Source organism: Pollicipes pollicipes, unplaced genomic scaffold (genome assembly GCF_011947565.3).
Source record: "Pollicipes pollicipes isolate AB1234 unplaced genomic scaffold, Ppol_2.1 Scaffold_3087;HRSCAF=3621_pilon_pilon_pilon, whole genome shotgun sequence".
Lineage (NCBI taxonomy): Eukaryota > Metazoa > Arthropoda > Thecostraca > Pollicipedomorpha > Pollicipedidae > Pollicipes > Pollicipes pollicipes.
The window spans coordinates 25097198-25113392 of record NW_023596225.1 but is presented as its reverse complement, the minus strand read 5'-3'; the positions used below and the strand labels follow the sequence as shown (position 1 = coordinate 25113392).

At 59.2% G+C, this 16195-nt stretch overlaps 1 protein-coding gene across 1 annotated transcript; it reads left to right on the top strand.

Moving 5' to 3' along the window:
* Window positions 1-844: 844 nt before the first annotated feature.
* LOC119089928 (sorting nexin-7) lies at window positions 845-11352 on the top strand. Its single transcript, XM_037212733.1, has 10 exons — window positions 845-951; window positions 3209-3347; window positions 4054-4194; window positions 4619-4729; window positions 5357-5521; window positions 6098-6346; window positions 7784-7939; window positions 8302-8424; window positions 8635-8769; window positions 9952-11352. Exons 2-10 carry the CDS (start codon window positions 3246-3248, stop codon window positions 10024-10026), a joined length of 1257 nt encoding a protein of 418 aa, XP_037068628.1. The 5' UTR covers window positions 845-951; window positions 3209-3245; the 3' UTR covers window positions 10027-11352.
* Window positions 11353-16195: the final 4843 nt, after the last annotated feature.

The following is a 16195-nucleotide window of genomic DNA, read 5'->3' as shown; positions in this document are numbered from 1 at the left end:
ATGGAAGCCGAACAGGCGAACGGCTGCTGGCATGTATGCTGCACAAAACAGCCGTGCAGATAACGGCCATCGGGATTGCGTCGATGCGCGCGAGGCAGGCAACACCAACATTTCGCGGTCACACATATCTTCCTTCTCATAATGCACTTGAACGAGGCGCTGGCACGCACAAGCGAAATATAGTCATGCTCAGGATGAATAGTTAATTTATAGAGTGGACAGACATGAAACTTTCATTCATGAACGGATCGAAAACTTCGGAGATCGGTTTAACGTGCTCGGAAAAAGCACCGCTGTCGGCGATATGACAATAATTCGCGCTGTTTTCATGGGCGACCCCGTCCGATCCAAGTGACAGCCAACCGGACTGCCTCCTTTCCAACCAGAATGGTGAAAAACCAAGCTTTCTTGGCATATTTGGAAACAGCGGGCGTATGGCACGCAGCCATTGCTGCGCCAGATTCCATGTTTGACATTCCATGAACATTGTCGATAATTACTGGCTCATGCCGTGTCCAACCACACCCACACCCGTTGTTCCACACCCGTCGAGCTTGACGTGTTTGGAAACTTCCTTGTTCTTCCACCAAACGTTTGCTTGTCGCGGGACGCTGCGCTTCGTTCCGCAACGGAACGAACCTCGCCCGATCTTGTTTATTTGACTTCAAGCGCTGATATTCAAAGTTAGATGATGTCCATGCTCATGCCTCACGAGAGACGGGACATGAGAATGCTTGTCAGGAACGCTGAAGTGCTGCCGATTTGTGCAATTCGCGGTATACATTGCCGGGAATTTGCTTAACCCTTCTCTAATACATCCAGAGCATATTTCTTGTCGTGGCGCGTCTGTGACAAGATTGGGGAGCCGGGCCAAGGCCATCAGTTATATTTTGGGGCATGTTTATTGCAGGGGCGGGGCGGAGCTGGTGCGGTTAAACCAGCCAAATTTCGGTAAGTCATGCTGGAATCGATTACTTTGTGAATGTGTGGGTCATGGTTGAGTGATCTGGAGGGCATAAAAGCATGACTGGAATATCGATGGGTCGACCCGGAGAAATAACAATTTGCTCGTTTTTTCTGATGTTAGTTATGCCATATGTCTGCTGCATGTGTGGTTCTCGGATATTCATTCGTTTTGTAATGACAAAAGATGCCTTATGTAAGTTTGCAAACTCCTTAATATTTGCCAGTTTTGGCCTATGCCTCTGAAATGCACCCCATTTGAACCAATGGTGGAATTGAGGAACATCTCAGTCTGCAGAAGGTGCATCTGCTGTGCTGGATGCCCACATATCGGTGTGCGGAATCTCCCATTAGATGCACTGAACTCAGGCCAGGCCAAGTTGTGCTGAAGTTTTGAAGTTATGTTTTGTGAAAAATGTTGTTGGGAGCATATCTACTTGAAATTACTGTTACAATGACACAATTCCATGAAGCACTGTATTTCCATGCACTGAAATTGCTGGCAGCCAGGGGCTGAAATCTGAACTCTGTACAGATTTATGGCATACATGCTTTGATATTATTGCAGTGAAGTCACTGCTAAACCAGACATGTCAGCATAACATTCATTTTTTACAGCCTGGGTCACATACCCCTAAAGTCACAATCACTCAACCAAAAGTGGGCTCTGACAGCTTCTCTTCTATTTTCATTCAAATGAATATTTTTGTTCAGAGCCAGAATCCATTTTACCAGATGGAATCAGGCACAGGGTAACATTCACCATAAATTATAGGGAAGATTTAAGTGTTTGAAAAGTTGTTGAGATAGGCACCACATGGCCAGGACAGTCTGTGCTTCCTTAAGCCCAAAATCAACATCCCCATCACAAGCTGTTGATCTTGATCTTTAAAGTTGTCCCAGATGTTTTGCATAGTTTGCACTCAGTGGATATGTTAGCTACAATTTTTGCTTGTACCTTGGACCCACCATCCAAATGCAGTTACTCTTTTCCAGACTTGTGCCTGATTTTATTCAGGCTCAGAATCAGGTTGGTAACTGCCAAAACTTCCCAGGAATTGCTGGTGACAATCAAGGTTTTGGGCAGGCCAGCATCTATGATCATTTGTGCTTCCTCATGAGTGAAGTTTGATTTGAATCCCCAGTTTTTAACATAATACATGATTTGGTGTTGTTGGATTCTTTCAGCCTAAATCACTTGCATCAGTGTGCTGAAAAAACTATGATGAGCATAGGAGTTGTAAATACTGCTAAAAACTCAGAGCATCAAGATTTTAATGATTTGCTTATATGAGCTATTTTTGTTAGAACATTTGAAAGCTGGGTTCATTAAAATTATGATTTGAGTCTCAATTATTTTGATTCAATATGTAACTGATTGATGAACAGTTGAATAATGCAAAAGTTCTCTTCATTCAAATAGGCAAGTCTGCCTCCTGTTCTTTTACCAGGCAGGATCCTGACATGATCCTGTTTATGTCATGTAATGCTGTGTCATGGCAGCCCTGTACCAGGTTTGCCAGGTGGCCAGTTACCAGCTAAATGCCATGCATGGATTCTGGTCAAGCTGATTGCTCTTTTTCCCTCTAGAACTGTAACAAAAGGTATATGAGCCAACCACATTTGTGCAAATGTGTATCTACCTGATTGCCACAGTCACAGTAGCTGAGTGACAACATTGGTTTGCCAGTTAGGTGGAAAGATGAGCATATCAGATTGTTTAAAAGTCCTGTTAATAATCTTGATCTTCCCATGGTAAACAGGCCAGTTAGTGCTATCATAATTTCCACACATAAGTCAATATATGTCTGCTACAAAGATGGAAAAAAACTGGGCATCTGGGAACTGAGGCTGATATGATGCCAGGACAATGGCATAATGCCAGATATGAAGTGGAAGCCACTGGCTTTGGAGCTTGAAACTGCAGAGCCAAAGCTGAAACTAGTGGCTCCTGATTTTGTAGACACAAAGCCCACGTAGTCAGATGCTTCAGAATTACGAAACACAAAGGTAGACCCATCATTTAAAGAACACCAGGCCGAAGCCAAAGCCAAATTTGGTCTATGATGTTGTTTGGTAGAACCAAAAACAGTTTTGCACCTGCTCAGACTTTTGAGAATGAGAGAATGAAAGGTTTTGTTAAGTGGGACAAGATGTTGGCATTACAATATATATTTTTTAAAGTACGGTCTCTGTCTTGTGTGTTGGTAGGCATGTGTAAGCCCTTATTATTTTGTCCCTGCAGATCATCTGGAGAGGGTGGTCAACTATAGCTTGTAGCCATGGCAACCTTAGATGTCACCCAGGACGACGTAGTGAAGCCATCTGTGCTGAATCTGGCCGACGAGTCATCCATGGTCGAGGAAGTCAGCAGTGCTCCATATGTAAGAATGCTGTTTGCAGCAATGGTCGCTATGATGAGTGCCCATCTGGGATTCCACACAATCCAGTGAATGCATAGTTACATGGTGCTAGTTTGGTTACTGCGATTTTAAACATGTTAATCCAGGGTGAGGCTACGTGTTGGTCCACTGAGGCGCTGGCGGTACGAGACGAGGCTTACCTCAAAGTTTTGTATACCGAAGACCCAGCTGAGCGCGCTGCTGGCACCCAGTTGGTTGCATGACGTGAAAGAATGTTGCGCATTCTGGAACCGTTTATTTTACTTGCCAACCCTGAGCTTGTGTTGGTGTTAACATTTATTCGCGTTCAAATAAGAGCATGCAATAAATTTGATACGGGGACGTTTTCCGGGGCTTATGTGTGTGCACGCGTTGTACTTATCCCACCATTCGGGTAAGCTTTAACATGCAGGGCGTACTGTGAGACAAGTCAAGGAAAGTTGAAAGATGTCTCTTGGTATACAGCTGCAATATCTGAAAGTGACCATTGCTTATACACGCGTCATTATGTGACCTTTTATAGGTTTCATTAGATGAGCACGTCTGAATTCGGAAAGTTATTTTCTTCATTGGTACGCTGCGAACGCGGTCCTAATGCTTCTCGAGTGTGATCAAAGATGGTACTTTCTTCAGAGCATCTTGGATGGCCTGGTTTTATGCATTCTAGAGGGATGTGACTGCGTTCCAGATTGCAACGCCGTCGGTAGCGAGCGTCTCCTGGGATGACCTGGATCCCACTGACAACCGTGACCTTCAGATCAAGGTGGACGACCCGCAGAAACATGTCACAAGCTTGGAGACCTACATCACTTTCCGCATATCCACTAAGGTATTTACTATTTATTATATTTTTACTTTTTATTGTATTATTATATTATTATGGCTGTTATATGACTGGAGGTGCGAAGTGTATTGTTGGCCAGGGGATATGTCAGCAAGCACGTTAACGATCCGGTTGATGCGATGCTCATGCAATATTGTGCAAATTCTCGCACCATTTTCGAAGAATTAACTCATATTTTAGGATCAGTGTTGGACGGTTCATGACCACCGCTTGCCCCACTGGCATTCCCATTGGTCGTAATGGCCATGCATGTGCAATACGTCCGTAAGCGAATGTGCCTGCCATGGTGGCTGCTATGTTATAAGTGAGTACTGCTTGCGCCGCCGCCCTTGGCTAGTAAGTCTGTAGGTACACTCCATCCACGGCACTGTAACGCACTCCACCCACTGACACGGCCCCGCGTCGGCAGACGTCCCGTGCCGAGTTTGACGACAGCGAGTACTGCGTGCGCCGGCGCTACAACGACTTTCTGTGGCTGCGGGCCCGCCTCACCGAGGCGTACCCCACCCACATCGTGCCGGTGAGTGCGCCGCCGTCGCCACGCGGGTCAAGTCTCGCGAGTCGACGCTCTCGGGCCGTAGTCTCGTCCTTCGCCGCGCGTGCTCGTGGGCAACCGGCCGTCCGTGTCTGCCGCTGTGGCTGCGGCGGCCGCACCGCCGACACGCGCTCGGGAGGCTCCCTTGCTGCACACGGCCGGGGTCTCCGACAGGCCTCCAGGCCCAGGGACCGGGGTCCGTCGGGTGTGATGCGGGCCTAAGGAGAGGCCGCGCTTCATCTACTTCGTGAGCGTTACCGCAATAGGAGCATGTCGCATTTTATTCCAATTGTCGCCCAGCCATTCGCCCAACGTCCGTCCCAAATATCGCACTACGTTCGGTTTTGTGAGAACGAACACTGCCACCAATTTACTCTTATGATTCAGTTTTGCTTGTTGGTCATGAAGTATAAGTAAAAGAAACAATTAAACAGCGTTTTGATACAATTCGCCGTGTTTTCCTCCTGCAGTGGGTCATGAAAATGAATTACAAGTGGATAGACAACAATCTGGCATCGTATACATGACGTCTCATCTAAATTAGTGTACAGTAACCGTTGCCTGCGATAATAAAGACAAACCACTGACCCGGCCATCTGTGGACCCTGTCAGCCGCTGCCGGAGAAGCACAGCCTGCTGGGCCAGCTGGACCGGTACCAGCGCGACTTCATCCGCTCCCGGATGGCGCTGCTGCACCGCTTCATGAACCGCGTGGCCGACCATCCCGTGCTCAGCTGCCACGCCAGCTTCAAGCTGTTCGTCACATCCAAACCGGCTGTGAGTGTGCCAAGCGGTCCCGACGACTGCCCCCCCCCCCCCATCGTCTGCTTTTGGTATGTCGACGTGTCGGGGGGTGTATGCTCGCCGCGGCGAAACGATGGCTTCTGTGTAACCTTGGGCACGTGCTGCCCAATATTGACCGACACCTGTTCACCAGATTGGCCGGCGTATGGTTCGAGATACCCGTTGGATGTTTGTCGACGGGCCCCTATCGCTGTGTTCGCGGCCGGGTGTCCCGGTATCCGCGAAGTGTGGTCCCTGCGTGTGCGTCGCGTTTGCCCGCCACCGCAAGCTCCTGTCCCCTCCCCGCGTGGGTTCGCTCCTGTGCGTTTTGTCCGTGGGACTGTTTTTGTTCGCATGTGTTTGCATGACGTGTCTTGGGGCGCTCGTCTTTATTACTTGCAGGGCGTCTGTCTCCCTAAGCACGTGAACCGTTTGTCCCGTGTCCGCGCCTCCGCCCGGTCACGTCTGCGTGTCCGGCCGGGTGTCCACGGCCTTCGTGTCCGGCCGCGTGTCCGCAGTCCTTGTGTCCACGCGGCCGTCGGCGCTGACCGCGGCGCGCCGGCCGCGCAGGAGTTCGCCGTGCACAAGAGCCGCGGTCGAGGCGTGCTGGGCCGCGTCTCCGAGTCGCTGCAGGGCCTGACGACGGGCGGCGTGCAGGCGCGCTCGCCCGAGATCCAGCGCGTGCTCGAGTACGCCGAGAAGCTGGGCGACAAGCTGACTGTGCTCGAGCGCGCCAGCGGCCGCATCCACAAGGACAAGACGGGTAACAGCCGGCGCCGCCCCGGAAAGACGGCCAGCACCTCGGATAACATGCCGTGCGCTTAGTCTGCTATTGGTCGCGCCGAAACTGTGGAGACGTTCGTGTCGGGGCTCCGTGATTGCGGCGTCCTCAAATGCGTTTGTGGTAGCGTCCCATCACCACTGTGGTTCTTCCTTTAGTGCGCTTATTTCACTCAGTGTCATTTCTTGTGAACGAAGTCATTTGTTATCCTGAGTTTCGCTTTGAGGTATCCAGTAAGGTTTTCCAGAGCAGTTGTGTGTCATGCTTGATAAACCCCCAGGAAGGTAGTGCCATCACACATGCTCTTAGTCGTGCCCTTTTCTGCGTGAGCACGTTTACGTCTGGTGCTGTTAGGAATGGCCTAACATTAACTATTGGCTTGTCATTTTATGACCTTCTTCATGCTCGCAAAAAGGCGAGAAATCCAACGTCAGATTGCTTCTAAGGAAAATCGGCGAGCACCGAGGGAAAGAGTGGGCGACAGCTGGCTTCAAACAGTCGTAAACCTTCAGAACTGATGCTTCAGTCGCACTGTTTGAGTCCTGGAGCCGGAGGGAGCTAAATGTCTGTTTCCAAACTTTGCCGCGATAGCTAGCAAACTTCTGTAATCTATCGGAATCAGACCTTTGGCTGAGGAAGCCAAATTAGCGAAACAGGGTACCATTAGCCAGGCAGCGGCTGTGGCGCATAAGTAATACTTCCGGTGTCGGAGGCGTGTAGCTGCGATTGCATCCGCTGGTGAATTGTGAATAAGTATTGTAACGCTAGCGTTGCCAAGATGTATCTTCAAACAGTTATGCCACGTAGCAAGTGACGGAAATCTAACCGGTAACTTTTTATGCGTACATGAACGTCCCCGACTCAGTTCTATTCCCTTGCGGTATCGTTTACGCGATTAGTCAATGTCGGGGGAGCCTATCAATACATCCTTGGTTGTGCTTAGAGCTTAGAGCTAGAGCTTAGTTGTGCCGCGGTGTTCAATGTGTGACTAGGGCCGCCCGATGTGTGCCCATATCTTTGTCGTTACTGACGCCCAATCCTCTACTTTTGTGGTGACGCGCTTATTTACGGTAAGCGCACAGATTTTCTCGTACACGTATTTCGTCCTATGTAATTTATCTTTTGCATTGGTGGAGCACCTTATTTCTTCCATTTCTTCCATTGGCCCTTTATGTCTTCCTCCACACTGAAGCTGTTGTGCCATACGAGCTGGCAGTTCGGAATCCCCACTCCCTCCATTTGGCGCACCGTAACGCACCTTGCAGTCGCCTCGTCCCGGCCGCACGTCTACCACCTGACCTGCTGACCTCTGCTGACCCCGTCGCGCCCCGCCGCGGTCGGCAGAGATGACCGGCGAGCTGGAGCGGCTGCACCCGACGCTGACGCTGATGGCGGCCGCGGAGCCGGAGCTGGGGCCGCTGCTGCGCGCCGCCGCCGGCGCCGTGCGTCGCTGCGCCGCCGCCCAGCAGGCCGTGACTGACGCGCAGCCGGCCCAGCTGGCGCAGCCGCTGCGCGAGTACGTGCTGTACGCCGAGGCCATCCGCGAGGCGCTCGGCCGCCGCGACGCCGTGCAGGCCCAGTTCGAGAGCACGGCGGCCGAGATCCAGCGCAAGGAGGCGGAGCGCGCGCAGGTGGGGGCGGCGCGCGGCCACGGGCGCTGCCGCTGTTGGCGTGTTTGTATGCGTGTTGATAGGGGACTGCCCGCGCGTGAGAGTGGGCCGCCGCCGCGATGACGAGGCTGGGGCAGTGGGCTGGGCCGCTTCTGGTGGCCTCTGTTGCGACACGCCCCTGCGGCCTCTGGCTGGCGCTGGTCCAGTCCCGCATGCCGGGTGACATGTGCGGTCTCGAACGACACCGTTGTGGTTATCCGTTGTGGTTATCCGCCGAGAGCTGGGGTCGGACATGCCAGACGAACACCTTCACCGTCCGGCGCGTCATCATCACGCTCAGGTGAACACCGACGAGTCAGCTCGCGCCTCGCCCCCACCGCCAGGTGAACGCCGGCCATGCGCCCTCGGGCCTCAGCTGGATGTTCAGCCGCGCCACCCCGGAGACGCTGCGGGCCGAGGAGGAGCGGCTCGGCCGCCAGCTGCACCAGCTCAAGCTCGAGCTCGAGGTGCGACCCGCGCGCCGGCGCAGACTGGACCGGTGCGGGTGGGGAGGGCGGGCGGGCGGGCAGTGCCGCCGCGGGGCACGCTGGAAGCGCGCTGTCGCGGCGTCCGGTCTGAGTTCAGCTCTCGGGGAGTTGGCGCGGCCCGGGGCTGGACTGCGGCGTACTAGCGCGGTGTGGCATTGACGACTGACAGTCCCTCTGCCGCGTGCGCAGGCGCTCAACGACCGCCTGGAGTGCGCCAACTCAAACCTGCTGGCCGACATGGAGCGCTGGGAGAAGCTGAAGCAGCGCGACATCAGCCAGCTGCTCGGCACCATGGGCGACACGCAAGTCCACTACTTCGAGGAGGTTCGTCGCGCCGCCCGGCCATCATGTGACAGTAGCCCTGGTCAGATGAGCAGTGTCATGTATGCATGATGGTCGCCATTTTGCTTTACGTGGGTTGAGCACTTTCAGGGCGTGTGCTGCTATTTGATTGGGTGCGGGTAGGTTTGGGTACGGGTGTCCGGCCGAAGTTGTCCATCCGTCGCCGTTCTCGCCCGCCAGGATGTCCTGGCCGTGAATCTGTTCCGTATCAGATCGTCTGAGTCGTACCGCAGTGTTATCCCCGTCTCAGTGTCCGGTCCGTGCTTCAGTCTCGTCCCCGACTCAGTGTCCCGTCCATGTCGCAGTGTCGTCCCCGTCTCAGTGCCCGGTCCGTGTTCCAGTCTCGTCCCCGTCTCAGTGTCCGGTCCGTGTTCCAGTCTCGTCCCCGTCTCAGTGTCCGGTCCGTGCTCCAGTGTCGTCCCCGTCTCAGTGTCCGGTCAGTGCCGCAGCGTCGTCCCCGTCTCAGTGCCCGGTCCGTGTTCCAGTCTCGTCCCCGTCTCAGTGTCCGGTCCGTGCTCCAGTGTCGTCCCCGTCTCAGTGTCCGGTCCGTGCCGCAGTCTCGTCCCCGTCTCAGTGTCCGGTCCGTGTCCAGTCTCGTCCCCGTCTCAGTGTCCGGTCCGTGCTCCAGTCTCGTCCCCGTCTCAGTGTCCGGTCCGTGTTCCAGTCTCGTCCCCGTCTCAGTGTCCGGTCCGTGCTCCAGTGTCGTCCCCGTCTCAGTGTCCGGTCCGTGCTCCAGTGTCGTCCCCGTCTCAGTGTCCGGTCCGTGCTCCAGCTCGTCCCCGTCTCAGTGTCCGGTCCGTGTTCCAGTCTCGTCCCCGTCTCAGTGTCCGGTCCGTGTCCAGTCTCGTCCCCGTCTCAGTGTCCGGTCCGTGCCGCAGCGTCGTCCCCGTCTCAGTGCCCGGTCCGTGAGCCAGTCTCGTCCCCGTCTCAGTGTCGGTCCGTGTTCCAGTCTCGCCCCGTCTCAGTGTCCGGTCCGTGCTCCAGTCTCGTCCCCGTCTCAGTGTCCGGTCCGTGTTCCAGTCTCGTCCACGTTTCGGTGGCCGGTTCGTGCCGCGGCGTCGTCCCCGTCTCAATGTTCGGTCCATACCGCAGTGTCGTCCCCGTCTCGGTGTCCAGTCCGTGCCGCAGCGTCGTCCTCGTCTCAGTGTCCGGTCCGTGCCGCAGTGTCTCGCCTCCTGGGAGTCGGCGCTGGCGACGTGCGAGGCCGCCGGCGACTCGCCGCGATCCCTAGTCAACTGACGTCCCGGGCCGCCTCGGACGGCCCGCTGCCGGGTCGCCGCCGGCCCGTCCGGCGCACCACGCTGCTCGCCTTCAGTGTCCCGCTATTTATTCGGACGTAACCAGCGTGCAGCCCGTGCGTATGCACATTCCACGCGCGCCATGATAGGCCGGGTAGAGTAGCGCTGCCGCCGCGCGCAGGCAAATCGCTGCGAACGTGGGAGTACCGGCCTCGTGCTACAGGCCCCAGGCGAGGGGACGTGGCCGTCAGACGGACGCCCCGGCAGGACTGTGGCAGGGACGCGGGCAGCCCCCCTCCGCATGGCTCCTGCCGCGGTTCTGCGTACTGCCGGGCGCCGAGCGGCGGGTTTTGGGGACCTATATCCGTATATTTTCGTCTGATATCTGAATGTCAGGTCGGGGGGGGGGGGGGGGCAGATGTGTCGGTGAGGTTAAGCACGCGCCGCGGAGACACTGGGTGCCGCCCGCAGCCGCGCAGCCTGGCCCACGCGCCATCGCTGCCGCGAGCGCCAGAGTTCCCGCACCGTGCGTCGCTTCACGTGGTGGCGTGTTCTTTGGAGGCGCTCGTTGTAACCTGAGCGCGGTGATGCTTACTCTGTTCTTCTCGGGCACTCCTCGGAGGCTGTGTATTCACGGCTTAGCTTTCGCCTCAAATTCCATCGGACGTGATTGTTGTATTTGCTTTCTGTTGTGTAGCACGTACAAAATATTTGTGTTTGCATGCTATGATCTCTTACCCCACACCGTTAAATAAATTTGTTGGTCTGCAAAGGCGTTATTGGGTGCTATGATAAAGGCTCGTGCAATAATTCACGAAAGCACCATCCCACAGTCGCCGTAACTGAGCATACATTACGAAACCCGATCCGCCGGGCTTCCACCACTAAAACTAATCTTAAGTGATATCTCGCACACCCACAACGGCACGTAAATTTTCTGAAAAAAAGAACTGTCAACATGGCGCCCGAGCGGCGCCTCGCGCGCACGCGCGCCCGGAGGCGCTCATACAGAGACGCTAGAAACAAAGCATGTACAGGGCGCGCTCAGAACGCCAGAGTTGGAGCCCACACCTCAGAGAAGTCTGCGGGTGGCTGGCGGCCGGCGGCGCGGGCCGCCAGCCCCCATTTTCGCCGGCCTGTTGCCGCTCGCGCTCTCGCTCGCTCGCTCAGCCTCGGTGCCGGGGGGCCGCGGCGCCCGACACTCGGCAGTCCATCACAGAGTGAGTCCGCTCCACCGCGCCCGGCCGTCACTGGAAGGCCGGGAAGAATGGCGGCCGTGGCTGCGGCGGCGACTGCGGTCCCAGCGCGAATCCGCCTGGCGACGGACCTGCCGGCAACGGGGTCTCTCTGTCACGGGTCAAGGGCCGAACATCATGGGGTCTCTCGGTCACGGGCCGCCCACGTCTCTCAGTCACGGGCCAACCATGACGGGGTCTCTGTCACGAACTGGCCATGACGGGGTCTCTCGGCCACGGGCTGAGGGCGACAGGGTCTCTCGGCCACGGGCCGACCATGACGGGGTCTCTCGGTCACGGGCTGACGGCCACGGGGTCTCGCTGTCACGGGCTGACGACGACGGGGTCTCTCGGCCACGGGGTCTCTCGGTCACGGGCTGACGGCCACGGGGTCTTGCTGTCACGGGCTGACGACGACGGGGTCTCTCGGCCACGGACTGATGGCCACGGGGTCTCTCGGTCACGGGCTGAAGGCGACGGGGCCTCTCTGTCACGGGCTGACGGCCACGGGGCCTCTCTGTCACGGGCTGACGACGACGGGGTCTCTCGGTCACGGGCTGACAGCGACGGGGTCTCTCGGCCACGGGCTGACGGCCACGGGCTGACGGCCACGGGGTCTCTCGGCCACGGGCTGACGTCGACAGGGTCTCGGTCACGGGCTGACGGCGACAGCCACACAGGAGAAGGCGGCCGACGGAGGCCGCTTCGATGCACCGCCGCTTTCCTCGCTTCCAAGACAAGGTGACAAATCCGACGAAGATAACACTACTGGCCACAAACACCGGGATTTCAGGATTAAAAAACCCTAACGCAGTAACAAAAAGCAAGCATCCGTATCGGACAGTTGTACGTCGGTTGAAGTAACATAGAGCCTAACCACAGTCCACTAAAGGAATGCGTCATTTAAAGCACTTGAGCTGTCCGTGCAAAGGTCTAGGGAATATCACACTGACCAAACATACACGTCACGCCGCCACACATGAAATGATGCAAATTTGTGCCGCAGCGCCGACCCTACCCAGGCGTCGTCTGCTTGCCCCCCCCCCCCCCCCCCTGTCGCTGTGCGACGCGCGCCCGGCCGCACCTGGCCGGAAGAGCGGCGCGCCAGGGGCGGCCGTCGGCGAGCTGAGCATGGGCGGCGCCGGTCGGAGCGGTGCCGCCGGGCCGCCCATCAGCTGGTTCATCGACGGCTGGGCGGCGCGCGCCGGCCGGCCCGACCCCGTCAGGCTGTCCAGGCTGATGTTGACGCCCTTGACGCCCGACCACGTGGAGCCCTGCCGGCCGGCGAGCCGTCACCCTCCGGCCCGCACGGCAGCCGGCGCGACGGTCCTGGCCGCGCTCTTCTCCACATTAGCCAGGGGACAGCGCCGGGCGATCATACGCAAACACACTTCTGACTTGCTGTGCGAAATGCACGTCGGGTGGAAGATATAGCGTACCCGGCTTAACAAATACCAAACGGGAATCTGGATATGATGTGCCATCCCTAAGCCGGATAACAACAACGAGGCCGTTAAATGCACGGTGCAAAGTACAGTGCATGCATCGAAGTGTAGGACTTTGTCCACACCAAACAACCGCCCGAGCAAACTCCCGTGATATTATGCCCAGTTGACGAGTCACAGTCCACAAGTTTCGCCGGCGGGGCGTTACGTCACGAGACAGGCGTCCAGCCGCCCCGTCAGCCGCAGCACGGCGCCAGCGGTGGGTGCCACGGTCTGACCGCAGACCGAGCGGGCGTCACCAGCGCTCTGGCTGGCGGCCGACGGACTGACCACGCTCTGGCTCTGCTGTGCGGCCGCCGCCGCCGTGGTGGCCGCCGTCTGCGGCATCAGCGACGCTGCTGGCGCGGCGGCGGCGGACGGCGCCGGCGTCAGCGGGCTGCCGAGCAGGTCCAGACCTGCCGCAGACAGGAGCGAACGTCAGCACGCCGCACTGAGACGGGGGCGCCGGCGTCAGCTGGGGCGGGGCCGCTTCGCTGGGGCCCCCAGACAGCCAGCGGCCAATCGGCTGCTGGTGGCGGATGTTGCGCCGGGCCAGCGCTGGCTGGCGGCCACCCGGCAAAACCCGGACGCGGGTCAATACGGGCCGACCCCAGCAGTGGTGGTGTGGCGCTGCTCATCGACGGAGGCGTCACACGGTCAACTCCGGGGCTCACAAACTGCTGTTGTCAATCGGGGCTCTACGACATCATCAGCTGCCGAGGCTATATGGCGTCACCTGCTCTCACATCGGCTAGAAGAGCGGGCACCACGGAGATTCGAACCTCGCATCCCTGGTTTCCCAGACGCGCAACTTAACCACTAGTGTCGGTGCGCGGCTCGCAAAGCGCAGACCCGCACCACAGCACAGCAGCCAGAGCACCTGTACCGTGTAGCCGACACGTCCTGAGCGCAGCGAGCATCATTCGTAACATGCCTATCCAGCAAAACGGATTGTAACACAGCACACTTTCTATTGAGATAATATGAAATGGACAGGCGTTTGCGCTACGCTTCCGTGCATGATTCTTGCATAGGAAGCTGGAAGTTTTCCATAAGCTCGCGCAAACTCACCGATAACAACGATCTTATCGTCGTGAGACCTTCTTTATAACCTGTCCGCGCACAAACGAAGCAATTCAATCACGGTACAAGCATTGATCACATGCTTTATTCTCGGATCAACGAAACATAACACAGTATGGTGACTCGAAGCATACAATGGTCCGACGCTCCAGTCCGATGAGTCCCCAAACTTCGCCATTTCCTTCAGCTTCCAGCGGCTGAGACAAGGCACCGGACCGGCCGGGACGCCGGCGTCCGTCAGCCGCGAACACAGCGGCCGCTCGCCATCTCACGTCGCTCCCACCAACAGCTCCGCCACCTCCCGCAGCGTGTGCTGGACCAGCGCCGCCGCCTGCTGCGCCATCTCCCGGGCGTCGCGGGCACTGTCACTGCCGGCCGCTGCCTGCAGGGTGTCGAGCGCGGTCGCCAGTTCGGCGCGCAAGTGTGCCACACTGGCGGCGCCAGCCGAGGCCAGCGTTACGGCCAGCAGCAGGTGCGCTGCCGCGCGCACAGCCGGCTCGGCGTGAGCCGCTAGCGCCCAGTCCAGCTGGAGGGCCGCCTCGGCCATGCGGGAGGCGGCGGGCGCGCCGGCGCCGGCGCAGCTCGCCACCACGGCCAGCGTGCGCAGCAGCTGCGCCAGCAGCAGCGGCTCGCCGCCGGCCAGGTCTAGGCCCGGCGCGCGCCGATCATACGAGCGCAGCAGTGGGAAGAAGAACGCGCCGCTGACGGCAGCGAACCGGTTAGCGGCGGCGGCGGGCGTGCGCGCTGCCGAGCCCAGGCGACGCGAGCGCGCCTGCAGTCGATCGTTGATCACGACCGACCAGTGCGCGGAGAGCCCACCGCCGCCGCCGCCGCCAGCCGGGCTCGCGGGCGCCTCCAGTTTGGAGAGCTGGCGCGCCGCCTCCGCCAACGCGTCCAGCATCTCGACCCGCTGCAAGATGGCGTAGTTCCTGGCGTAGAACTCGCCGGCCAGGTAGGCGGCGGCCGGCTCGGGCGCTGCCACCACGGCGGCCGCCATCGCGTCGGCGCGCATCTGGTCGAAGCCGGCCAGGCTGAAGCGGTCGGTGGCGTGCAGTAGCGCGCGCAGGAGCTCCACGGCCAGCGGGCCGTCGCGCGGCCCCAGCTGGCGGCGAATGAGCGGAGCGGCCGCCGCCAGTGCCGCCGCCGCCCGCTGCCAGTCCTCCGCCTCCAGCAGCGCCTCGGGCAGGTCACGTGCGTAAACGGGCCGCGCCGTCGCCGACTGTGGCGCGTCGTTCGACAAGTCGAACGGCTCCAGGTCATCGTCGCTGTCGAGTTCCGGCACCGTTGTAGTTGGGGTCGGGGTCGGGGTCGGGGTCGGGGTCGGGGTCGGGGTCGGGGTCGAGGTCGAGGTCGAGGTCGAGGTCGAGGTTGAGGTCGAGGTCGGGGTCGAGGTTGAGGTCGGGGCCAGCGGCGCGGCGGACGAGCTCGCCACTCCACGGGACACCGCCGCCACGGCCGACGTCTTCCCGCGATCGTCGGCCCCCGCCCGCCTCGCCTCCGTCATCTCGCGCACGAAGTCATCATAGCTGGGGGCGGCGGGCGCCTCGTCAGCCGGCGGCTCCGGCTCGGCGGCGGCCCGCTCCAGCTGTTCCACCTCGGCGGTGCGTTCGTACTCGATCTGCAGCGGCGGCAGCTCGGCCGCCAGCCGCGCCGTCAGCAGACGCGCGGCGCACACGCCCAGCTGGCGCAGCCGGCCGCTGGCGCTCTCCAGGTGCGCCGGCACGCCCTCCATCAGCAGCGGCAGCGCGCGCGCCCGCGCCGCAGCCACCTGCGCGGCCGGCAGCCGGCAGCCGGCCTGCCACGGCCACCTGACTCAGATAGAGGTGGCGCTCGGGCGTGGTGTGGCGCAGCGCACTGCCGTCGGCCCACACGGCCAGCGCCGAGCACAGCAGCTCCAGCAGCTGGTCGGGCGCCGCCGCCGCCAGGTACCCGGCCAGATTGCGAGCGGCGGTCGCGTCCAGAATGCGGAACAGCGCCAGTTTGGTGGTGAGGAGGCGCGCGTGGCGGGGGCTGGCGGTCAGCTGACGGCCGCAGAGGTGCTCCAGCTGCTCAGGTCGCGCCGCGCCGAGCAGTGCCGCCTCCAGCAGCAGCTCAGCGGCCCGGTCGGCCAGCGCGGCGACAAAGCGCGCCGACACGCGGCGCCACAGGAAGTCACCGGCCGTGTAGTGCAGGAGGGCGGCCAGCACGCGCGCCAGCGCCGGCTGCGCCAGGCCGGCGCGGCAGGCCTGGCTGAGCAGCCGCGCCGCTGGCGCCACCGTCGCCTCACTCTCGTGCGCCAGCGCCTCGCGCACCAGCCACAACGTCCAGAGCACGTGTCGGCCGACGTGGGCGGAGAACGCGGCCGAGCCAAGCCCCGGCGGCGTCTGCA